The sequence below is a fragment of the Canis aureus genome, chromosome 3, assembly GCF_053574225.1.
Source record: "Canis aureus isolate CA01 chromosome 3, VMU_Caureus_v.1.0, whole genome shotgun sequence".
NCBI classification, from domain to species: domain Eukaryota; kingdom Metazoa; phylum Chordata; class Mammalia; order Carnivora; family Canidae; genus Canis; species Canis aureus.
Window position 1 is genome coordinate 63,878,854 of NC_135613.1, and position 26,600 is coordinate 63,905,453.

At 39.3% G+C, this 26,600-nt stretch overlaps 1 protein-coding gene across 7 annotated transcripts in view; it reads right to left on the minus strand.

Annotated features, from left to right (window-relative positions):
• GUCY1A2 (guanylate cyclase 1 soluble subunit alpha 2) overlaps positions 1–26,600 on the minus strand; it is a 425,713-nt gene that overhangs the window by 393,174 nt on the left and 5,939 nt on the right. For all 7 annotated transcript variants that reach the window (XR_013376761.1, XR_013376760.1, XR_013376759.1 and 4 more), the window contains exon 2: positions 1,886–1,947. Coding sequence is in view for 3 of the 7 variants with exons in the window: in XM_077893310.1 (XP_077749436.1) it covers positions 1,886–1,947 (62 nt within the window). In the remaining 4 variants the exon portion in view is untranslated. The remainder of the gene's footprint in view (positions 1–1,885; positions 1,948–26,600) is intronic.

Here is a 26,600-nt window from a genome sequence, read left to right on the forward strand (position 1 = left end):
TGTCCCCATGCTTTAATAAAACCACCTTTTTGCACCAAAGACGTCTCAAGGATTCTTTTCTTGGCCATCAGCTTAGAACCACATCTTGCTAATGGAAAAAAAGAATTTTCTGCTGATTATGGTAATATTGTTTAGCTACCTCTTCTGCATAGTTCTAACATCCCCATTCCAATTGAATCAGTTATGATTTCATTTCAAAACAGAGGGCATTCACTATTCCAGGAAATGCTTTGTGGTTGATTACTGGTATTGTCTTTAAAATATTAAAAATAATAAACATAAGAGCAAACAAGTATGTAGTGCTCGCCACACACAGGAAACTGTTCTCAGTATATTGACTAATTTTTTTTAATTTTTTTCTTTTATTTAAGGATTTTATTTATTTATTCATGAGAGGCACAGAGAGAGAGAGAGAGAAAGAGGCAGAGACACAGGCAGAGGGAGAAGCAGGCTCCATGCAGAGAGCCTGACGTGGGACTCAATCCTGGGTCTCCAGGATCACACCTCGGGCTGAAGGCGGCTCTAAACCGCTGAGCCACAGAGGCTGCCCTATATTGACTAATTTAATCCAAATGTCACACTGTGGAAGCAGCAAATCCAATGAGAGTGATTAAGTTTTATTTTAGAATACGTGGGGAGAGATTAATTTGACATCATCTACCTCCGTTAGGATAAACCATTTAAAATCACTAATGGCCTCAAACTAAAAGCCATCTCACAAGTTTAAATAATATGCTTTTCCTAGTACTGCACTTTTGAGGATTGATGTGAAAACGTTTCAAAGCAATTCCCTTTGAAATGACAATTAACATAATTATCAAGCACTTGAAGTATGTGGCATTGTACTAGATACTGAGATTATTTTTCCACTAAATTTTCTTTTCTTCTGTTTTTGTTTAAAAAAAAATTACACTACATCCTAATAGCCAAAAATACATCCCTGTTCCCCATGGCATTGACTATTAGCCCCAAGTGTTAAAGGATGCTCGACACCATTTCACGAGGTACCAGGGTTTGAATCTTGACTCCTCAAAAGTTCTTACAATCTTACACAAATAAATCGCTGCCACGCATACAGAAGAACATTCAGATATAAATTAAAAATACATACTGCCCCTCATGTCAATGAGTTTAATTCATTCATTTTAAGCTAGATTGCATCAGAAAGTGAATTTAGATTTCTGTATTTCCAACTGTTTTTCTGCCGTAGCCAATCAAAGGCATACCTTACACTTATTTGGAGTTTTCTATTTACAGAATATGCTCATTGAAATGACCTCATTTATCCATGCATCTCATCCTCGATTAGTTGTTACCATCATCCTTTGCAAAACAGATAAAGTTACTTTAAAGTTCTATGTGCCTGTGAGGCCTTGGGCTCCTGTTTCTCAATCTTGTCTTCTTATGTTACTTCATATCACCACAATGTCAAGAAACAGAAGATTAAGGAAAACCATGTAGCATGTGACACTAAGGAAACCAATGCTTCTCACTGAACTGTAAGGCTTGTAATGATTTTGAGTAAACTTTACTAAAGAATTCTAAAATCTCTTGTAAAGCCTCTCCTTTGGTACCATTAAACCTTACCATATTCCCAGGGCAATGGATTCAATGGTTGAGAAGAGGAGGTTAAGAACACAAGAAGAAGAAGGAAAGAAAGGCAATACCAAAAGGGAATCATTTAAAAGCGTTAAATGCAAGTAAGCAAAAGGCAAAAGGAAATCACTGCAGGGGTCCCAACGAGCCCCCACCCCACATTGGGAGCACCGCCAGTGTGAAATAAGACCCATCTGGGTGGCAGAAAACCACATGTTCAACAGCTAGCTATGTTTGAGTAATTATCTTTAATTTGCCCCAAATAATGATGAAAATCCATTTTACTTACCCAATAACTTGGTGCTCATAATACTGCAGTGTCCTCTTGAGAGTCTGCTGTATCGTCTGAGGCTGGAGGATAACAATAATAATAAAATATATTATCAGCAAATCAGTGCCATTCCCATTCTGAGCATCAGAGACAGATACAGAGCTTCTGATTTATCTCATACGTATTTTCACTTTACAATATTAACCCATTATGCATTTTGCCATGTATGTTCCCCACAGGAACTAAGAGGCATTCAGCAATTACCCAGAATTTCTCGGTTTCAAGTGTGATAGCATTTCCTAGCCATATTTTTCCCAATTCTTTAGTACCAGTCGCCGACAATAAACCAAGGCATTGTGGGCAATAGAGGGGAGGTGTATTGAAGGAAATGTAGGCCATGCCCAGGTCAAACCTGACTCCCTCAAGGAGTCCTCCCAGGCAAGGGTTCCAGCAAGGGTTCCAAAGCCCCCTGGAGCGGCCACAAGTGCTCTGGACAAGAAATAGGCAAAGACCTAAGTCATTCTTGACCAAACAGCATAATCCTTCCCTCTTCATGACAGCTGAAGATAGTTTCTTAATTCCAGATCAAGACATTTTTCTTAGACTTACTTAGGCAACAGAGCCTGAGCTTGGAGTTTCTTGACCCAGGGAGCCGTAAAGATCCCAGAACATAGATATAATTAAGAAATTATGGTGAAAACCTAAGTCTCAGTGGCAAGAGTGAATTTTTTAAATATAAAAATGCAGTCAGCTGGGCAGAGCACAATGTGTCACAGGCTCATCAAACGATTGATTCATTATAGCCATGGATGAATTTTAGGGGAATATAAGGACTCTAATGCAGAGCCTCGGCATGCGAGGCAGCTTGGTAGTTTAGCAGTCTCATGGACTGCCTCTAATTAAGCACACAAACCCAGATGAGGTCTAGAAAGGTCTCCTACAGGAAGGACCTACCACAGCGCTGGTGCCTAACAAGCAGTTAATAAACACCAGTGTATTACCCACCCCTAATCCTTCAAAGTGGCTATCTTTAAAATTTTAAATTTAATTTTAAAAAAGTAATTTAAAAAAGACTACAGACATTGTTGGCCAAGTTCTTAAAGTCCTTCCCTGTTTACCTCCCTATGAAAACATCCAGGACAGAAGTAGCAACCTCCCCACCCAATACTCTTCCAAGTTTTAGCCTCCTTTTTGGTTGGAAAGGGTTATTCTAGAGCTAAAAGAAAATAAACTTCGATTAAATCAAGGGCATCCACTGAAATATGTTCTATGCTACCACTTAGGAAAGCCCTTTCACTGAGCAAATCTAAGGCTTCACTTTAGCCAAACCAAGTCAGAAACTAATTTTAGGAGGAATCAGCCTCCAAATGTTCAAGGAAATAGGTATAGGGCTAATACTTTCCAGGGCTGTTTTTCATTTATACCACGTCAAAAAGATGAACAGGAAGCTTCAAACTGTCAGATGTTTCTGCTCTTCAGGATGGAATCCAAGCAGAGTAAATAGAATGTATCTAAGGAAGAAAATCACGTCTAATCCAAGAAGCAATGGGGCTGTTGAGAAATCTAAGGAGGACAAGTAGACACAGCAATCCTAGCGCACAGGAGAAGTGTCCTTTAAAAACTCAACCCAGGGCCAACCCAAACCAAGTCATTATCAGTCACTGGCTCAGTACCCTTGGGATCTGGGTCTCCAGCACTGGCTTGGCAGTTTGTGAGCTAAGATAACTTTCTCTTTGGCAACACGCCCTAAAAGCAGTGAATATGCACAGAGGGATTATCCTTCCAATAACCTTTGGTCACAAAACAGGGAACAGAAAGCAGGACCTCAAGTGCACAGGGCCAGTTAAGACCAAAATGACCTCATTTGTACAAAAGGACATTTTTTTCCTGCACCAGGAATTTCCCAGTCATTAAAAAGCACATGTTTGTAAGAAGCGTGGAGACTTTGAAAGAGTGTATTTTTTTTCCTTTTGTAAAGCAATTACTTTTTTTCCCCAGCAGGAGTTAAATTTATAGTTTCCAAATACATTAAAAGGAAAACATTCTCTGGACATATCTGACAAAGCTTCAACTTGGAAAAGCATTTATACAGGCCCTATTGGTGGCTGAAGCCAGTGGGCATATCCTGGTGGTCTAAACCACAAGTGTGGAGGCTGAGGGCAGAGCATCTCCTCATCATCAGCAAGCCACGCCTGACTTCCACACACACTTGACTCCCTAAGAACATCTTGTCACCATGGATTCACTGAATCTTCTTCAGAGTTTCCCTGTTTGCTCACCCAATGGCTCTGATTACCAGTGAAGACATCTTCACGAAATCTTAGGGCCTCTCTGATCTGAATTAAAAAAGCAAGACACGAAGACCCACATGTGGGCCAAAGCCTTCCACAGGGGCAACTTCTGCCTTAAGAGCCATAGGGTACCTTTCATAGTGTCCATGTCTGCCGGTGATGCAAGGCGGCATATTAGGGGGGAAAATAGGGGCTTTGTAGATATGCAAATTATATTCTCTCTCTCTATATATATATATATTCTCTCCTCCACACCTGTCCCCTATTCAACATTTCTACAGGCCACAATCCCATTCCTCTTATCCATATCTATCCCTTCCTTCTTTTAAGAAGGTGGTTAGAAACATGATTTTAGAAAAGGGGATTTAATAACAAAGTGAGTTCAAAATCCAGCTCTGTGACTCACTAGCTAGATGACCTTGGGCAGTTTACTTAAGTTCTCTGAGATAGGATTCCTTATGTACACATTATGTTTATGGAAATTAATTGAAATAAAGCAAAGTCTCTGGTGCACAGTAGATACATAATAAATACATAAAAAATGATAGTTATGACTATGCTCAGCTGAAAAACATGGCTCCCACCCTCAAGAGTCTGATAATCTACCCTGCAAGCCTAATGTTCCAAGATCCGTATCACCTAAAAAATCAATAGATCTACTATTACTGCTGGTGCAGATTCCAGTAGACAGAAGAAACAATTTTTTAAAATGGCAGCAGAAAGTATAAATACTTCCAATGAAAACTTCAGATCAGTCCAGAGATGGTGATAAAAGCAGAATTCTGAAAATTAAGGTTGAGGACAGACCTAGGAAGCAGGCTTATAAGTGAGAAGGGCACTGAGGCACCACAGCTAGGTCAGGACCCCAGGCATTAAGCTCTACAAGGAATAAAAAGCCACAAACCTCCTTCCTAGAACACAAAGAATGTGCAACAGAAGAATCAGGTGGCCTCATAAATTTCTAACCATATGCTGCAGGATCTGAGAGACAAGGCTGGGTAAAAAGACAACCCACACTTCCTTTCATAAAAAGACAATCAAAGAGATCTGTGATTCTTCTCTGCTCACCCCAAACTAAGATAGAGATAGAACCCTGCTCAATAGGAAGAAGCACTAGACAGGAAGACAGCTGGACAGACAGGGCAGCCATCTGGGTCCTTACACAGAAGGTACTTGAAAGCTGCCATCAAGTGGCCAAAAGAAGCCATCTTCATCTCTAGTCTCATGTACAGCTTCACTCTGCTTGGCCAGCAGTACTGACCCTCACAGATTAAATGTTATGCTCCTGGAAGGTCATGGGATCCAAACAGCCAGCCATGAAACAGTCCCAACAGAGCCGGAGAAGTGGTCCCCGAGGAGTGGGAGGAAGCAGTTCCCAGCAGCTGCCCCTGCAGGCTGAGGCAGCCCTGCTCTGGATCCATCTGCACCAGATGGATCCCAGGACCAGGCAGGAGCAAGGAATCCAGATGCGTGCATGTGTGTGCAGGAAACACGATCATCACCAGGTAGAGCACACACTCACCTCAATTTTAGAGATTAAGAAGTTGATTGGTTAAGTAAATATGGCGTAATCACAAAGCTGGTAAGTGAATCGGCCATGGCAGGCCAGGACTGGCTTCCAAGTGCACCCTGTTTCTACTAGATGCCTTGAGGGTTCCTCTCACCTTTAACATTCTGGGATTCTACACTGTTTAATATTGACAGCACTTCATCATGCCAAAAATAGCCACAACCTCGCAGGTAATTTAAACACAAACTTCTCATTTCTGCTTTATGGCACAGACCCACAGGCTACAGAATTAATGGAAATAATAAATCCATTCTCCTTTAAAGAAATATCTGTAAATAGCCATGTCATTTTATTTACTTAAATACAAGAAAATTAAGTATCAATGTCAGAAACTAAATGATATGAATAGACATTTAACTAATAATGCTCTAAGCCAGTAGTTTTCTATTCTGTCTGCACATTAAAATCACCTTGGAGAGTTTTTAAAAAATACCAGTACCTGAGCTCCACCTCCAAATTTTCCAATACAACCGTCTGGGAGACTCCGTTGCTTCTAATGTGCAGTGAGGACTGAAAATCTTTCATTTAAGGTATAAACATGATGATCAAGACCATAATCCTCTACAAATCTTTCTTGAACTGAATAAGTCAGCATTAATGAGAAGTTTCTTTACTCATATATCAAGAGAAATAAGCTTCTGAGGGGTGTTCATACATAATTGCCAAATTCAACACAATTCATTCATTAACTGTCATAAATGGCTTATAATCAAATATGAATTTCTTAGATAAACAAAGAGCTATGCTGCTTGAGGCATAAACATAGGATTTTTTTAAATTTCCACATAATTCACTCCCATGCACTCACATCAGAATTAGATGTTACACAGACAAATACATATAACATAGCAGCTAGTATGACACTTACTGCATGTGAGTAGAATGGTCTGAGTAGAATCAATCTGATGAGATGTAAGCTGTCATTATTTTACAGATAAGAAAATCAAGACACACAAAGTTTGTGTTGCCCTACGTCACACAGGTAAAAAGAAACAAAACCAGGGTTGAGTCTCAGGTAATCTGCTCCAGAATCCAAGCATATAATCTCCAACCTATACTGTACTTAACATTTAAAACTATATTTGGTTAAGCGCTTTACAGTTCACATTTTTTAATACATGTTATCCCAACTGATTCTTGCACCAATCCAGTGAAATAGTGAGGCTGGTGTTATCATCACTCTCTGACTGAGAAAGAACCAAAGTTAGAGACATTACAAGTCCTCTTTTGCAAAGAGAGCATTTCTACCCTTAGAAAATTGTCTTCAAACAGAAAGCATTTTTTTAATATCAACATACAATTAAAGAATCACATGGATTCAAATTAGTTGTCTGCTTCTTGAGAACACATTTAACATTCTTTCCACCAAACCTGCATACACAAAGAAAGCCACAGGCAAAATCATGAAGTCTTGCCTAAGATGCAAGACTTAGCTCCCCCTCCCTTAGCTTCTTTTTTTAAAAGATTGTATTTATTTATTTGGGTGAGAGAGAGTGAATGTGAAACAGCACACAAGCAGCGGGGAGAGGCAGAGAGAGAAGCAGACTCTTTGATGAGCAGATGAGCAGGGAGCCCTATGCTGGGCTCATCCCAGGACCCTGAGATCATGACCTGAGTTGAAGGCAGATGCTTAACCAACTGAGCCACCCAGGCACCCCATCCGCCCCATTAGCTTCTTCTCCTCCTTTGCCTCAGCCCTTTCCTATGCGCTGGGAGTCTAATACATTTATGCTGCATTCTGATGGGCCAATTCCCTGCCTCCATTACCTAAACTCCCTAAACAGGTCTCCAGAAAAAACAGTGCATATTCTCCTTCCTTTTCTCATCAAAATTGTAAATCTTTTTAGTACCCTGATTTCAGATAGTGTTCAGAAGGAATTACACCTCCATTTCCTCAAAAAAGTGATCCCCGGGCCTAAGGTAGATGACAGTAAAAAATGAACTTCCCTACGTGATAAACCATGATCTGAAACACTAATCATGGGATTGCGGTGAATAGGCCTATCAGTGAGAGAGAAACTTTGGACCAGGAGCATTTCTCAGCCTCCATATCACACTAGGGGACCTCCACATTCTCCAGGACGTAGGAACATTTTGCATATTAGGAGATAATATGCCAAATTCCATCATTGAACATGACCAAAATTACAATGTTAGATACCCTGCCTTTATGGTGAAGCCTGAAGACACCTATGGGTCAAATGATATGATTGGTATTACTAATAAAACTAGTCACAACAATAAGTCACTTCCGACAAGCGGCTTAACTACTTCTGAAAGAGATGTAATTGCAGTAATCATCAAACTTGCTAAATATGCAGACAAAATATTCACTTTCCCAGCCTCTGACTAAACTCACCACATATAAACCCAAAAAAAGAAAAAAAAATAGACGGCAAATTAAATATAGAACTTTGAGTCAGGACCTCTGTATTTCAAGCCCAGCTGTGCTACTGACCTTTTTATAAAATTAGCCAAAATCTCTTCACCTGGGAGTAGGAAACCTTGGGAAAAAAAAAAAATTCCTCTATTTTCCCATCTGAAAAATGCTAGTAAGAAATTCGTAGTTCTCAGGAACGTTTTGAAGTAAAGCCTTGCAGAGTTAAGCACTGGAAATGGAAAACAGAGGGTCAGATCATACTGGAGATCCCACCATCTCTCAGGAAGCTGAGCCTTACCATTTCTAGTGAATGACACCAGTAATTTGCTAAACAAAACTGGCACTCCAGGTAATTAATCACAAAAATCAAAAGTGAAAAGTGTGCTAAGAGAAAAAAAGCAAAAACTAAAGATGCACTATAAAGTAAAGTTCTACCCATACTGGTTGAAAATCTGCATGATTTCCTCCAATCTCCATTTTATTCTCCTTGTAAACACAAGTACACATCTGAGTGACCTCACGAGAGCTTAGGGTGAAGGCTGACATTATGCTAATTGACCCATACAGGAATTCAAAATAATGACCTTGGCCTTATTAGAAGTATGTTCTGATTAGCAAAGCACAGTGCTTATCATCATTGTAATTACTGATTGTAACTGAATATACTTACCATATAATCCAGGGTATAATTAAGTCTTCCTTTACAAAGTATGTTTGCTTTCCAAGCATTTCCCCCTTTTTTATCTTAACACCTTTCCAAAAATAACCATTGAATTTCAGTTTGATACAAGACCTAATACCAACAATACTCACTTAAGCTGAAAACATACATTCCTTAAACTGAAAAAGCTCCAAAGGGTGATTTATTCAGCCCTTACCCTACCTCAGATGAGAGCACATTTATGTTATCCAAGAATTTTGGATGTTTTTCAACAAATAACACCACCACTTTCAGTTTGTATAACACTTCACAGTTTACCAATCACTTTCTTTTCTTTCATCTCATTAGATAGTCACAACAACCTCATGAGTCTCAGAAATAATTATCCACACTCTACAGATAAAAAATTGAGATCTAGAGGTCAAAGTGGCTTGCCTTAGCTACACAGCTGGAAAGAGCCACCAACAAGACAAGGAGTTAGGTCTCCTATGATTTTTCTCCCAGGCAAGTTCTCGCCCATTAGTAATTTATTTGGCTCTGCTGATGATTAAAATAGCCTTCCATGTATCTATCTGAAATCCCTTGTTTCCTTTATTTATTTGTAATGTATATGAGAACAATATTTTCATTTTGTTTTCCCAAATTCACAAATTGTTATTCTCATTTAAATAGTTCTGATATGATTGTTGTCTTCTGTATTGGGTAATTTTGGGACAAACATGCTTGACTGGTCACATCTTTGTCCACTTGGCCATCTGAATAAAAAGTAGACTGAATAAAAATATGGAGACAAGATGGTACTGGTTCTAGACACCTTCTCAGGGCAGTGGATCATGCTGTCCTACAAACCGGGAAGGACGTGGCTCCTTCCCAAACCCTCACACCAAACAGAATCTCACAGATGGCCCAGGGCTGACTCAGTCCACAAAGTGAAATAATGCTAAATTTTCTGGATTAAACATTGTCAGAGAAGTCAACACATTGTTGACTGCTAAGTATCAAACACCAAGCCCAACATGTTACATGCAACAACTCATTTAGTCCTTACAAAAATCCCATACAAGAGGAAGAAATATCACCCCAATTTTATAAATGTGAAGGAAACTCACCCCAGACAAATCAAAAAACATGCCCAAGTCATGTAGGTAGTGTCTAAGTCTACATATGTGTCTCCTCTCTGTATGCCTGCCTCCAAAAAGCCAAGCTTTTAATCTGCTTTTCTAAACTGAAATCCATTCTTCTATATTCAAGACAAAAAAGGTTACGGTTGAAAGGAATTAACTCGACTAGATTGTGTGATTTTGGGTACAGCTTTTTATTTTTCTAAACCTCAGTTTCCTTTTTTTTATAAAATAGAGAAATTCCTAGCACAACTACTTCTCAGGGCAAAATGAAATAAAAGTACAAAGTATGATACATATATATGTGTTAAACGATGATTCTATGAAAAACAAATCTCTTGATGAGCAAGTAGTCAAAAAATTGTTAAATTGAACTAAACTGACCATGTCTAACATCTAGGACAGTTGCCAGGCATGCCTCACAGCCCGAAGATGCCAATTAGATGCTGCAAAGCTAATTAGTGCCATTTCAACTCCTGAATACCCTACCGGATAGGAACAGTCCTCATGTCAGGAAATAATTTCTAGCCCTTTACGACCTCTTTGCAGCCTTCTGCTTGAGGATTTCCAAAGAATTCCCTATTGTTTCCAGTGCTTGGAAGCCACAGAGTGGTGTTTTCCCAACAAGAGCCTGGAAATAAGGGAAGTAATATTTCCTGCCTGACAGTTAAATTATAAAATTAACACACAAAGTGGGGAAATGTTTTGTAACCCTAAATGCACCAGCTTAAACGTTAATTTGTAAAAGGGTGACAGAGAGTTAACTCCAATCATGCAGCCCAACGTGCAGCTCTGGGCAAAGTGGGCCACCGAGACACAGAAGCAACATTGGTAAAGGGGATGAAGACAGGGCTCTGGGAAAGAGGGCAAAGTTAGAGAGGGCAGCCCAAAGGAAAGAGAAATGAGGAGAATAGTTTATGAAACTATCCAACTATCCAACACTGTTCAGGGGCATACTGGCCCTCTGTCACATGGAGAAAGAGAATTCCTAAACTAAAGAAATTCTCCAGCCACCTTGATTAAAAGGGACTCTTGGGAACAGCCGTGGTGCATCAGGTGTCTCTAGCAAGTCTACACCCTACAACCAGAGAGCCAGCTCCTTAAACCGGATTGAAGAATTCGGCATGAGTTTTGCTTTGATGCCAAGTGGATGAAAGCAAACTTTTAATTATGACTTGGCTCATCATGTAGCCTGAGCAGGTAAGAAACATGCTGACCAGACAGACATGGAGTAATAAGCCTCATTTCACAGTTACTGATCATCATATAAATTGTCATGCAGATGCGAACCCAGGTGATGTGGGGTGAATTGCTTAGCCAGTCAGATGCTAAGAGTCTGATGACTTCAGGACACTGACAAAAACAGGTCCTTGGAGTTTAAGAGTCTCAGATGCTGAACCATCCATAGACTACCTCAGGCGGGTCCTGCCCAGTTCTGCTGCTTCCGCCTCTCTGGGAAGATAGAACTCGAGAGCCTAAATATAGGCAGATTTAGTGTTAACTACAATCTGATGATCCAGACGGATATGAAACGTGCTCACTAGGCAGATAATGACGGCTACGTCATCAGTGTTTATGATGTGCTACATTCCTGAGCAGAGGTACAGAATCGTCACATTTCACTCTGAAAAAAACATGCAGGTAGGAGAACATTAATGCTGCACGATGTGAAAAGCCTTACTTTTTTTTCATTTAACTCTATATGAGCACATTTTTAAAATCTAGGGATAACTCCATTATATAATAACTATTACATTGCTCCCCCACTCCTTCTAGCAAAGTGTTACACCAAGATATGTGTATGTATGGGTTATGCACAATTATATGCAATCTAAGAAGAGAAATATATGCCCTCACTCATGAAACAATTTCTGTGATCACCATACCTTCCTTCATATTCAGAAACCAAGCTAGAAGTAACGTCACTGCTCTTCCCAGGCTCTGCAGCATAAGCTAAGCTGTTGGCAGTGTAATGGTTCTGTCACTCCCGTCATAGATGCCTTACCCATGGGAGCCTGGAGCACACAATCATGACAGTGGACAGGAGAACTGGGTCAGCCTGAAACAGAGCCCTGATGAACAAAGAGCCCTTGTGGTTTCTGACACAGGTCTGTGTGGGAGTCACAGCACACTCAGGATCTCAACAATTCACAAGAAGAGGTAAGGTTCAGGAAAACCTGGAGGAAATTGCTAGCAGCCATCCCTTAGCAAGTCACAATAGGAACCATATAAGGGGTGAAGTAGGGAGTTCCTGCTGAACAATGTACACATACAATGTTTGCTGAGGATGGAATAATTCATGGACATGTGGACAGACACACCAGGGTGGAAAGGGCTAGACACAGGACACAAGGTACACGTGGTTGCCGGCTTCTTTACTTTGGGCAAGTCACTTCTCCTCTCTGAACTTTAGCTTCCTTATCCTAACATTGGAGTTAATGATAATTCTTGTCCTGTCTCCTTTATGCCATCTCCTGCATGAATCAGGGTGGGATAATGTGTCTTAAAAAATATGCTTCGTAAACTCTAAAAAAGATGTCATTCACTGCTAGTGGCTCTTCTGTACGGAAAGTGTAGGTTACCACATCATTCCCTCACGGTCCTGAAGTGGGGAAAATTAAGAAGGAAAAAAAAATGTCACTATGCTTTCTGTTCTTTGGTGTTAAAAAAAAAATACAGTGGGTGAAAGCCCCTGATTTTTTAAAATTCTCTTCAAATCGGCTTATACTAACAACTAATCAAATTAAGCTATTTATCACAAAAATGCCCATCATAATAAGAATGGTTGTGGTCATTTTAGAAGAACTCCAACAAAAGACATCAAAATTTGTTCACATTAGAACCAAACTTTTAGCTATGTAGTAATTCTTAGCCATTTGTTCGTCTCATTACCTAACGGAAAATTAGGAAATGGGAAACGGAGTGGGGGGTAAAAGGATGTGAGTAAGAAAGGGATATTGGGAACAGCTGCCTACAGAAGAGAAAGGTTTCTGGCACAGTATTATTTTTTCAAATTCTTTCTAGAATACTATACAGGTTTTAAATATCTTACTCTGCCAATCAGCTCTACAAATATCATTCAAATGTTGACCCATGCAAGTCATATATACACATTCACACCAAACAATGAGAATTGTAATGATATGATGCTTAGGAGCAAGATAGTGACAGGATATCATTCAGCACTTCCCAGCTTCAAAAACATTTTAATTTCCTTGTGCGTACAAGGGCTCTTAACTGGAGTTTCCAAGGCAAACCCAGTGCAGTGGCATCAATAATGGACACAACACATATTAATCAGTAATTTACTCATTTAAGTAGCAAAATCTCCAGAAGCTCTAAGCATTATAAAACATAAGGGCACCGGCTGCCTCATTTGGCCCTGTGAGCTTTATTTCAAATGAACTCTGAAGTAGCAGTGATGGCTCTCTTAAAATAACACATAATAGTTTATGATACCAAATTAATAAGTATAACACCACACAAAGAATTTATATAGATACATCAGGATATATATATATATATATATATATATATATATCCTGATGTATCTACTTGATTTCTACAGACCAAGAACATTAGATAACCTACTGCAGCTATATGAGGTCATACCACTTGTATGGCCATCAATATATCCTAGAGCTTTGTGGGACCAGACAACCAGGTTTGATTTTAGGATTTTAGGTTCACCAAGAGTGTTATCTCCATCCCATCCATTTCCAATCCTCCCAACCCCAAACTTACTTTCCACTCCTTTAAGGCACTAAAATCAAGGGAGGTAGTTTTCAACTAATAATTTAATATAAGCTATTTAAAATACAGTCTGATTAAAATACAGTCTGATTTGTTTAGTGGGAGAGACTCATGGCAGATTTTTGTGGCATGAGATTTTGATAAATGGAGAGAGGGAGAGAGAGATAAGTTGAGAAGAGGGACAACCAGACATAAATGTCCCTACTTCACAATTTTTCTCAATCTTAACTCATAACGTATCAGGGTTTAAACTACTACAAAACACCAGGGCAGAAACCTTGATATGCTCTACTTTGATATGCTCTCACTTACATTTCTGTTAGTTACTCCGGAAGAATAAAATAATAAACTTTGTTACCTTAGGTTTTTAAAATATTTCCAGGCAGGCATATCTTGATTTGATTTATAAATCACATAAAGTACCTGAATACCTTATTTAATGGCCAAGAATTGCTGGTCTGATCACATTTTTACCCTTATACCTTATATATGGTTTTACCATAAAAATGGTAACATTTTTATAGACCCATACTTGAAAGTTACTTACTAATATGTATGCTTTGAAAAATTACGATATCTCTTGGGGTAACTTGCAGCCAAATGTTTTTTCTAATTACATATCCAATGAAATTAGCAATTTCTTTCATTACTGTCATCATTAATGCCATTGATTAAGATGATATATCCCACTGCTACAATCAATAATTGGATATCTGTGATAACTAGATATTTGAGACCTAGACTTTTCTCAACAGTCAAGAATGCAAGGCTAATAGTGGGAAATTACACTTAGAACTTAACTCAGTATTTGATTTCTTCCATCTTCCCCCAACTCCCATCCCTAAAACACAGCTGAATAAGGAGAAAACTCCCCAAGTGCTTAAAATACCAGCAGGCAGCAGCCTCACACACTAGACTTTGCACAGTTAGCTCCTTCCAAGCTGTGGATAAATCCCATCCATTCTCCTGCAGCCCAAAAGTTAGGTTCGTACTTTGAAAGCACACTTTGGTTTCTTTTTGTTTGTTTTTTTTTGTTTTTAATTTGTATTTATTTATGATAGTCACACACAGAGAGAGAGAGAGAGGCAGAGACACAGGCAGAGGGAGAAGCAGGCTCCATGCACTGGGAGCCCGACTTGGGATTCGATCCCGGGTCTCCAGGATCGCGCCCTGGGCCAAAGGCAGGCGCCAAACCGCTGCACCACCCAGGGATCCCCTGCAAGCACACTTTGGAGAAAGAATTTAACTCAGAACAAAAGGAAAGGCTGGTTTTCTTTGAAACATGTTTAGAATGGCAGTACGTTTACGAGAGAGAGAGAGAGAGAGAGAGAGAGAGAGAGAGAGAGAAGGGAAGACTTCATAGCTTGCAAACACTGTCAGGTCCACAAAGTGTTACTGATCTTTATATCAGGAGGAAACAATAAACTTTCTTCTCCAGCATCCACACTAAGGAACTCCCTCATATGTGTCTGAAGCATCAGAGGGAATTACAATAGTAGCTAAAATTTACTCTCAGTAAATGTTCCCTCAGTCTGTGTTCCATTACAACACAATTATCTCATCATTATCGCTCCTTACAAGAAATGCCTTTAGAGGCAGATTCTTTTGTTATGGAGGTAAAAGACATTTTCACTACTTGTGGAAAATTTTTAAAAGACACAATGAGAGTAATTACAGCTACTCCGGATTTCTACTGAATGGCAGTTTTTAATTCAGAATCCAATGACAGAGCTATTTCTCTTCTGCCCCACATAATCAATAGTAGATAGACAGATACACACATACATACATACATTTGTTACATAGACACATAAAGGTAAATACGTAAATATATAACATGCTCTTAAAATAAATTCATGTTTCTATCTGTAAATACCATACGGAAACCACGGAAACCACATCTGAAACAATCTCTGCACCCTTTCCTTAGTGAAAAGCAAATAAATTCCTTAAATTAAAAATCAAATATTTCATAAGACAATGTTCAAAAATCAAGACATCTCTCATACACAAATTAAACCAACCACACAAGGAAAACGTCCAATTGGAAGACAGAGTAACCCTGCACTGGGAGAATTTGGTCAACAGGCATTTAAACAAGATACTTGGTTTTGTTGAGGTCTCCAGAAACTTAACTGAATTAAGATGACAGGCTTCTCGCTAGTATGGCGTCAGGTTCTCCTTAAATTTACTGTTGGGGTAATGCGAATTTTTCTTCCAAAAGTTCTTGCTTTCCCTTGAGAAGACTTTACTCAAGAAACAGTTTGGAAGAAAGATAAACTCTTTTTGAAGATTGGATCCTGAAATGTTTGCAACAGAATTCACAAGATAAAGGGGCTGACTTTAAGTATTCTTTCTTCCCATGTAACTAAGACATTGCCAATTTCTAGCACAGAAAAAGCCAACAACAAGTCTCTGTTTAATGAACTAGTGTTGAATTTTTTTTAATATAGTCTGATCATGTAGAAAAAACTTATTCTTTCCTCCTAGTACATCATGTAAACTTACTAGTATAGTGGATGTAAGAGTACATAAGGAAAACCCAATACGATTTCATTTTCAACCTGCCGATTACTAGCCTCATTTTCTCCTCCATAGATCTTATGTTTTGGCTAATGACACAATAAAGTCAAGTATGCACAGTGCACATATAGTAAATATATGATTAAGGAAAAAATAATAAGGTGTAATAATTACTTACATCTGTATAATCTGCCTTATTTTGTTTTTGCTACTGCTACTGATTTTCATCCTAAAGTACATTATTTATCAACTCATTTGTTTCTCACACATTTGCATGGTACAGTTAGAATAAATATTCTTAATTCACTCTGAATTTATTCATTTAACAAAGATTTATTGACTAGCTACTACTATGTGCCAGGCACTGGGAACCCGGGGATTTGCCAGTATATAAAATAGACAAAAATCTTTATTTGATGAAGTTGAGCAAAATTCATCCCAAGAAGGAAAACGAGAGAGCCAATAAGCTACATTTGATTGCGTATGCCCTGCCTGACCTTGTTTTACCTTCCACATGGCCTTTCAACCGTGTGAATTACATTTGATATAACAACAAAGTAGTGTCCTATTCACTTGGCTCCCAATCCCTGGAGAGAACCTTCCATTAGTGACCTTTCCTTCTGGGTCAAAAAGCTCTCACACTAAGCAAAGTCATATCAGACATGGCAAGGGTAGGAAAAGGGGTTATGTATATAAAATATATATCTCAAATTACCTTTAAAACTGAAAGAGAACACAGTAATACAAGCACAAATCAAAGAACAGTCCCTGCCACATGCTAATCAGCTTACAAAATCCTATCTTTAGTAGTATTAAAATCTGGCGTTCTCAGATCGGTAAAACAATCCAAAAGTTATATTCAGTAGAATACACAAATGAAAAAAGGTACTTCATGATTTGAGTATAAAATTTCTGAGGGATGAATTAGTGACATTTCTGGCCTCATTTGACATCCCATCATCAGTGTAGCTACTAGAGTTAAAATATACCTAGAGAACTGCAAATAGTATGACTATTTAAATTCAACACTCATTAGGTATAAAAAATGACCGATCACTGAGTTATAAAATCAGGACGAGACTGTAATAAAGGAGGTGTAAGTAAAACCAAACACTGCCAGCTGCCTTTGCACCACACCATTCATGCACCATTGTTTCCCCTTGGGTAAAGGGAAAGCATCATCATGCTTAGCCAAGGAGCTCACAAATGTCGCTAGATCAAGCCTATCCTTTCCGAAAGCCTATCTATCTCATCCATCTCCAACTTTTTTTTGACTATTATGTCACCTTCAAACCTGAGTCTCCACTTCTTTAATAAACTTTGATTTGGCCTCACCCGCGCTTCCAACTGTTTCTCTATTTTCACTTGTATTGCCAAAAGTCTTGGATGAGAAATTTATGCTTACAATATCCTTTGTTGACTCATCCTATATTCCCTCTTTAGGTAGGCTTCTATCTCAGAGGCAGGATGGACATCACTTTTCTAAAGCCCCCAGCAGAATCTTGGTCTGGGCTTGAAAGCACCATCCGTAAATTCTCATCATTTCACAAATATCCACCACTACAGCCCTTGTTCCCAGCTGCTCTACAGCTACCTCCCACACCCACAAGCAAACAAACAAAAAAGGCCCCTACATTCTTCTGGTTCTCTTTGTATAATGCTTCTCGATGCTGTTATTATCTGTGCCTCTCTCTCTTTCACTCAGGGAGCTTGTCAGTTTTCAAGATATTAGCTACTATCTCCATCAGCCCTTACCAAAACCCAATCTCACAGCTCTCACTGTCCATTTAATAAGGAGATTGCCTACCATGTGACAGGCACCCAGTGTGCTGAGGCTGGTGATCCGGTACTGCCAAGTCCTCAAAGAACTCACACAACAGAGCCAACCATGTGCACCTAAATTCAAAAAATCCAAACCCCAGGTTATCATTATAGTTCTCCCAAATGCTACCTCCCCATTGCTGACTGTGGCACTTTTATTGGTTCTCAAACCCACTGTCTCAGGTTGGACTCCCTGGAAAGCACACTCTGAGAAGATGAGCATTCAGAAAGCTTATTAGGGGGTGCTCCTGGAATCAATACCCCTGAAAGAGTATAGAAGGAGGCAGACGGGAAAGAGGAGGAGTTGGACTGGGGGGCAGGCTCAGGGGAGGCCTCAGGTGACCCTGCACAGAGTTCTCCCTTCAGAGCTGGCTAAATGAGGACAAGAAGATCAAGCTTTCCTAGCCCCTGCTCATTAGTCACTGGAATGGGGCATGACCATGAGCAAGGTAGCTTTCTTCAGTCCAGGCAATGCATGCCTGGGGACCGACAGTGGAGGGTGACTGTCAGCAGCATGGCTAGCATCTAGGGGAATAAGCCCTTCATTTCTAAAGGGGCATCTGGGTGCTGCATCAAAATGTCTACCACACTCACAGAGGCTCAAAATACACAACACATTGGAGGGAACAGAGAGTTCGGAGACAAACACACCAGGATTCTAATCTTATCTCAGTCATTAACTGTGATCCTAGGCAAGTTACTCCACTTCTCTGAATCTGATGAGATTATTTTACAAATGCACAGACACACACTAGGAAAACCTAAACGCCTAACACACGTTAATTCCCCTTCTCCCACCCTATAAGTTTTGTGGATTCTTTTAGACTCTGTTCTTTCTCTTCCAAGTGCTACGACTTCTTTCAAAATGACACTTGCTCATCGAGTCAATAAAGATCCGCCGCGAACCACCCACCACCAGCCAGGACTATGGGAGGCACTGCAAAGACCACCTTGAACAGCTCTGAGAGCACCTCTGTCCTGACAGGGCTTACATTATATGTAGCACATATGCACACAGTAAATAGAGAGGATAACATCTGATGTGAGTGTCCTGATGAAAATAAACAGGTTGCTGAGAGCCTTGGTAAGGGGGGGCTGCTGTCTGCAGAGCCTGCAATCCCCTTCAGAGCCTAAAGCTGTAGGAAAAGCAAAACACCTTCACTGATGCTTCAGGGAGGCTCAATTCCAAACTAATCTTTTTCCTATCTCTTCCCCCAAAGGTCCCCTCTCTCCTAACCCTTTTTTTTTTTTTTTCAGGAACCCAGTACCACCCTAACAACATGCCTAATGTAGCACATACACAGTTCCCATCGAAATCGCCTTTCCCTAGAAGCCCCACAGCCCCTTCCTCCGGGCAGACGGGCAATTTTGAAGATCTTAGCCTGCTGCAGCCTCCTTGGCCCACAAAGCAATAAAGCTGTTGTTCGTCTTTATACCCAAACTCTGCCAGAGGTCAGAAAGGTAGGCTCTTTGATGCCTAGTAGACCATGCATGGTAAAGCATCACTCCAGCAGTACTGCTGGGAGGACCTAATTAAACAAAGCGTGTACAGCACTTAGCCTGGTGCCCGGTACATGGTAAGGGCTTGGTAAGTCAACACTATTATTACTGTCATCATCATCATCATCATCATCATCATCATTGTATTTCAAATGGTCTTTTTATTTATTTGTAAGAAACACAGAGAGAGAGGCAGAGACATAGGCAGAGGGAGAAGCAGGTTCCTCACAGGGAGCCCAATGTGGAACTTGATCCCCAACCCCAGGATCATACTCTGAGCCAAAGGCAGATGCTCAACTGCTGAGCCACCCAGGCGTCCCCAAATGGTCTTTTTACATACAAACTTTTCCTTTACCCATATAGCCTCTGCATATGCCAAATAAAGAAAGGCTGGTGTAGGATGGAAGGGAAAGACAGTGGGAGGGGCAGAAGTAGCTCTTCTGTACATTATTTGGTAATTTTTTAAATGTGGGTTTTATGTTTTTTAAATCCAAAAGGACCATATCGAATTTCTGTCTAAATGTCCTACTTCATGCATGTTGTTGAATGCACACTGCGTGCACACTGAGTGAATCACTAAGTGCTCATTTGGTAAATAAATGCTCTCTGAATGAATGAATGTGAGAGTTAAGGGAATGCATGAATGAAATAGAGGCCAATGAGCTTGTGGTTGTGTTTTGGATTTCTAGGACAGAATTCCTGGAAGATTTCATAACCCTGAAAGGTTGCATACCCAAAGATGTTGAAAATATTTCCTACAAAAAGCACAAGAATGCTGAACAAGATACTCCTTATAACAAAAGGGAGTAGCTACAGATTTTGCCAAAAACTGGCTGAAGGTAACTGAAGGAGATGTGATCAACAATATGCAGATTGGTTAAATAGCTGATAAAAAGGGGTTGAAGAGGGCAGCCCAGGTGGCTCAGCAGTTTAGCATCACCTTCAGCCCAGGGCCAGATCCTGGAGACCCGGGATGGAGTCCCATGTCGGGCTCCCTTCATGGAGCCTGCATCTCCCTCTGCCTGTGTCTCTGCCTCTCTCTCTCCCTCTCTGTGTCTGTCATGAATGAATAAATAAAATCTTTGAAAAATAAAAATAAAAAAATTAAAAAGAGGATTGGAGAAAGGAGCTAACATTGATTATTTACTGTATTCAAAATACTGTGCTATCATTATCCTTCTCATCTCCATAATCCAATAAATTAAGTATTACCTTCATTTTATCAGCACCATGCTCCAACCAACTGAGCTAACCAGCCACCTTCATTTTATAGGTAAGAAACTGTGCCTTCTAGAGGCTTATCCAAGAATGCACAAAATAATGACTAGAGATCATGTCTGACTCAAAAACCTGTTCTTTTCTCAGAACGTAGGGAGTAAAAGAATCGGACCAATGCCTTGGTCCTCAAAAAATCAGCAAAGCAGCACAATGAAGCCAGTCATAATAGTTAAACACAATGTCTTCACTTCACTATTCACATTTTATTACATATTTACCCTTAAGTAAGAGATTAATATTATTATATATGATTTCAAAATGGGAAACAGAGACGGAAGTTATTTCCCCAAAGTCAAATTAAAATAAAAATCAGAATGCAGCATTTATTGAATTTTAGCTTCCGTGCACATACACATACACACACATACAGGCATTTTTCAAGAAAACAAAACAAGCACATCAGCCAAATGATACAGAGAACCCTAAAAGTTAAAAATTCTTTTAAAATCCACTCCTACTTTGCCTCCCTTTGCCTAAGAGACCCCACCCCACTGGATGGTGAGAACTTTGAGGCTACAAGAACTGTGGTTCTCTGGTGACTCCATATCAAAGAAATGTCCTGTTATGAAACATCTGGTTATCTAAGACATTCCACTTGCCACAATGTCCACACATCTACATGTAAAGTGGTCATTATAATGCACAATGATGACACTGAGGTACTGAGGCACTAAATCCTATAAGACAGGCTCTGGGACGATCAAAGACTAATTAATAAGAAAAAATTGCTTAACCTTTAAGAGTATTTTATTGAAATTCATCTATTCACAGATTGCTACTGCATATGTAACAGTTTACTTAGAATGTCTGGATCACCAAAAACTACCTGAAAAGATAAAAAAAATATCTGCTAGAAAAAGGAAGGAGGGAGGGAGGGGAAAGAGAGAAAGAGAAAGATGGAGAGGAGAGGAAAGGAAAGCAAAAGAAAAAAGAAAAGAAAAGAAGGAAGGAAGAAAATACTATTATCTCCAATATAATAGGAAACGTATTGGCAACCAGCATTACTGTAATTTCCGTAGGTTTTCATACTCAAGAAGCAACGTATCAAGTCTGAGAGGAGGAAACTTCATTGTATAGCAACTAGGAGCCCATAAACAATGCAATGAATGATGTAACTGAATGTTCTTCTATTTTTCTTTTTTCTTTTTTTTTTTTGTTCTTCTATTTTTCAAGGATTAATTCTGACTCTGAAAACATCATGTAAGTTCCAATCAAGCAGATAGAACTGAGTTTCACAATCACTAACTTGTTATGAGTTATTGAATCTGGGGTTTTGGGGTTTTTTTTGTTTTGTTTTGTTTTGTTTTTGGAGGAAGGAGGGAGGATGACCTGGAGGAGGACCAATCAGCTATTCTAACAGAATTAATTCAATAGCAAAAGAATAAGATCCAGATATAAGTTAAATAAGCTTGATATCCGATCTGCATCCAATACGGATGGTTAGAAATGACTTTGACTATCACAGCCTGCCCCACGTGACATTCTCCCTCATTATTTCCCAAGACAAAACCCTCCACTTCAATGATTGCCCCAAAACACCTCAGACTCAATCTGACATATAGGCCTTTTAATGCATAATGCATACCTTTGCCCCTTCGTACCTACCAAGTCATACTCGTCATCTCAGTTTAGGAATTTGTAGGCTACAAATTCATTATCTCCAACCCCAGCTAGGCCCTCAAAAAATACCCAACAATACATCTACCTGATTCCAGTCAATTTTCTTCTCCATTCCTTAAATCAACAATTTCTAACTTTACCACTTTCCTAAAGATTCTATCCCTCCAAAGCCTAGTTTAAAAAAAAATATATAATAAATATTTATTTATTATTTATTAGATATTATTTATTTATATTAAATATTTATTATTTATTATAATAAATAAAAAATATATCTTTTAAGACTTATTAATTTTAGAAAGAAAGAGACAAAGCATAACAGGAAGCGACAAGAAGGGGAAAGAATCTTAAGCAGACTCCCCGCTGAGTGCAGAGCTCAACATGGGTCTCAATTTCACAATGCTGAGATCATGACCTGAGATGAAATCAAAAGTCAAACACTTAACCAAGTGAGCCACCCAGGCACCCCCAGTGCCATTAGTATTCTATAGTGGTTACTGTAGGATAGGTATGTGGATGTAATGGTTTGTGAAGATTTTTATTTAGTATAATGTTTGATAACATAAGATTTCTTAAACATTTAAATAATAATGAATAAAATAGCATAGTGGAGATACTATTTCTGTATCTTATAGAGATCCACATCTGTTTAACAGAAAATATACCTATAAAAATGCCTATAAAGTGAGAGCGCATATGCTCTCCCAACAGTTACTGTGTTTATAGTCATGTAAGATAATTTAAGATAATCATACTAACTAAATGGAATAAAATCTATAGATTATTGTGAAGCTCCAATAGAACACACAATACAGAAGTGTTCCAAAAATATCAAAGCACTGTAAAATATGTTATATTTACACTTTTTTGTAATTCAGCTACAACTACAAACAGAACAGTTAAAACAATCAACTAAAATATGGCAGCACAAAATTGTGGTAGCCTGCAAAGCACTACCAGATACACCACAAACGATACAAGGATTTATTCAACATTTATTCATTCTCGTAACATTTATTGGGTGCCTTTGTAAATCAGACTTTCTGCTAGACATGAACATACATAGATCTCTGTTTCAAGGAGGCAGAACAAACCAAAATCACATTACCACACAATAAGTCCTATTATAGAGATATGAGTGGTAACTTAGAATTCCCCAGGGAAAATAATGCAGTGACAAGAAACAAGATGGATGCATCTATTTGTCCATCTGTGGTTGTGTATGCACAAAACTAATTAGAAGAACCAGTCTTTCCCAGTATTATGTTGGAGGGTTCATGCATGAAAAAGCATAGGCATAAAGCAACAAGAAATAGAAGCATGTTTTAGAATGTTTTTATTTCCTCCACTGGGCACAGCAGACTCACACATAACAAATACAACACAGTTAAAGGAAAAGGAGTCAAGGTGACTTCAAGGACTTACAATTAAGAGATGCAGGATTTCCACACACACACACACAGCCTCCTCTCATGACAGACTGGTTCTAGAGTTCTCTACAAATGCAAATTTCTGCAAATGTTGGATCACCATTTATTTGGAGAGTTCAACTAGACTCCTACCCAATTTAGCCCCTGAAAGAGAGAGAAAGACTAATTGGCTACAGAGGTAGATATTAGCAACTATTATTGTATTTGTCATGTTTTAGTAGGGTTTGAAGGGGGGTTCTATATGTCTGCTATCTGAATGTCCTATCACTTCTTTTCTAGGGAAAAAAAAAATTCTGGCATCCAGATCTGTTTCTCTCTCCCTTCACCTTTAAGAAAGAAAATGTATTGGCATACAAACAAGTCACTGCTCCAAAAGGAACCGGTAGGTGGAACATTTGAGAAATGCCATGTCAGTCTCATTCTGAAAACCAGACGCTGAAAGTAATGTCAAGTGGACCCTCAAAACAATCTTTCTCTTCCCTACTCCTCCCTTCTTCTCCCGTCTCCTCTACTGTCTCAAACATGAATATCTGTTTCTGGGGATGCCTGGGTGGCTCAGTGGTTGAGCATCTGCCTTTGGCTCAGGTCATGATCCCGGGATCCTGGGATCAAGTTCCACATCGGGCTCCCGGGGCGGGGGGTGGGGGACCCTGCTTCTCCCTCTGCAGTGTCTCTGCCTCTCTCTGTGTGTCTCTCATGAATAAATAAATAAAATCTTAAAAAAAAATACCTGTTTCTGAATTCTGAGGAAAGAGGCCACAGGACACTGAAGGCAATGACATGTGACCTACTGAACGTGAACTTAGGGAAGCTAACAAAGCATCCACAGGAAAAATGGGAAAAGAGTCACAAATAATCGAAACTATAAATAGTGAAATGTTGGATACCTTCTACAGCACAACCAACAAGATTATTCTGAACATTAATGATACCATATAAGATGTGGCTCAAGTCACCACCTTTATTCTGTCCCTGTTAGGGCAATAAGTGCCTGGGACATATTCACTGCCAAAGTAGTCACTTCCAGATTCAGTCTTTAAAAAAAAAAAAAAAAAAAGCAGTCTGTACAGCTCACTGAACCTAGATCAATGACCCTGAAGCCTTGAAGATCCTGAAGGTACAGAATTCAGTCTCCTTTAAGCACAACTTTGGTGTGCCTTTATCAGTCACCTGGAGCATGGTTTAAAATTTAGTCTTGGCCCCTCCCCAGAGCTACAAGCTAGACCTTCTGAGGAAAAGGCCCTGGATTCTGCATTTCTGTATCTTCCTTCAGCTATTTCTTATGTTCACTGAGGTTCGATAACCACTAGCTTAAAGGAAGATCTGTTTAATAAGCCTCAAATAAAGCCTGTACAGAAAGTGACTTCTCACTGTTCTATTTATAGGAATGTTCGCTGTTTCTCCATTTCCCACCACAGCCCAACAAATCTCCAGGCTTCAGAGATATTTCCAGCTCCCTGACTTCCTAAATCACTCTAGTCTGGAATTTTCAATTTTATGAGGTGCTCTGAGCTTACAGCACATACTTCTAGGTCTCCGGATCCTGTCCCGAAGTGATATTTGAGGAGCAAGATTATGTCATTCCATCCCCTAACACTGCATTTTTGGCAGCAGTAGCCCACTTGCTGACAAACATTTTTCTCTCATTTGGGAGAGAACTGTACAAAAAGTCTAAGCAGAAAATATAAGGAAAGCGGAGGAGAGTCATCACATTTACCTAATTCCTTAAAATACACACGGGCCACTCAACATGCTGCAAGAGGAGGAAACTATTCTACCTGTGTCTTACAACACGACTGCATTCTGAAGTCTCACTTTAAATGGCAGATGTAAGTAAAACTTGAACAGGTTTGCATACTGGAAAGTACCTCTCACAGGCCGGGTACAAAATCTAAATATTTTGTTTTGATGGAACCAAATATAACACCACAAACATCAAATACAAAACAAATTATGTAATTGGACAATTAAACAAAGAACATCCATTCATTTATTCTGAGCATTTTATTGACCAGCCATCAGGTCCCAGGTACCGTGCTAAATATGGGATAAACATAAGAGTATCAAGGTAAGGGATGCCTGGGCGGCTCAGCAGTTGAGCATCTGCCTTCAGCCCAGGGTATAATCCTGGAGTCCAGGGATTGAGTCCCACATCGGGCTCCCTGCCTGGAGCCTGCTTCTCACTCTGTCTCTCTCTGTGTCTCTCATGAATAAGTAAATAAAATCTTAGAAAAAAAAAAGTATCAAGGTAAGAGAATTCAAAAAGGGGAACTTTAACTTTTGAGCTAAATCTCTAGCTCATGCATCAAATAAGGGCCTGCAGAGAAACTTCATCACCAGATAGCCCTAGCAAATATTCTCCCTGCTAGGTCGGTTAATTTTTTTTCTTCCTACATAGGTGTGAAATTCCAAGAGATCATTCTATCTTCTTGCTAACTCACAGCAAATGACATATATTCAGAGACAATGCATTTATTTTACTATCATATTCAATGAAATATGTATTTTTTTCAATTTTTACCTTCAGCTCCATTTGACAGAGGGAACAAGACAAAATAAAGGACAACGACGAGAGCCATGATGATAGCAGAGGGGTAACAGGTTACAGTGCTCTCCCCACACATCCCCAAGTATTTCAAGGTACATAAATCAAATACTAAGACGAATATATAGTCACTTATCACCTCTGCCTATAAACTAATTACCCGATGGCATTTCCCATTGTCAAAATTCATCTTCAGAAAGAAGGCTTAACAATTGAACCAGTAGCCAAACTGGAATAGAG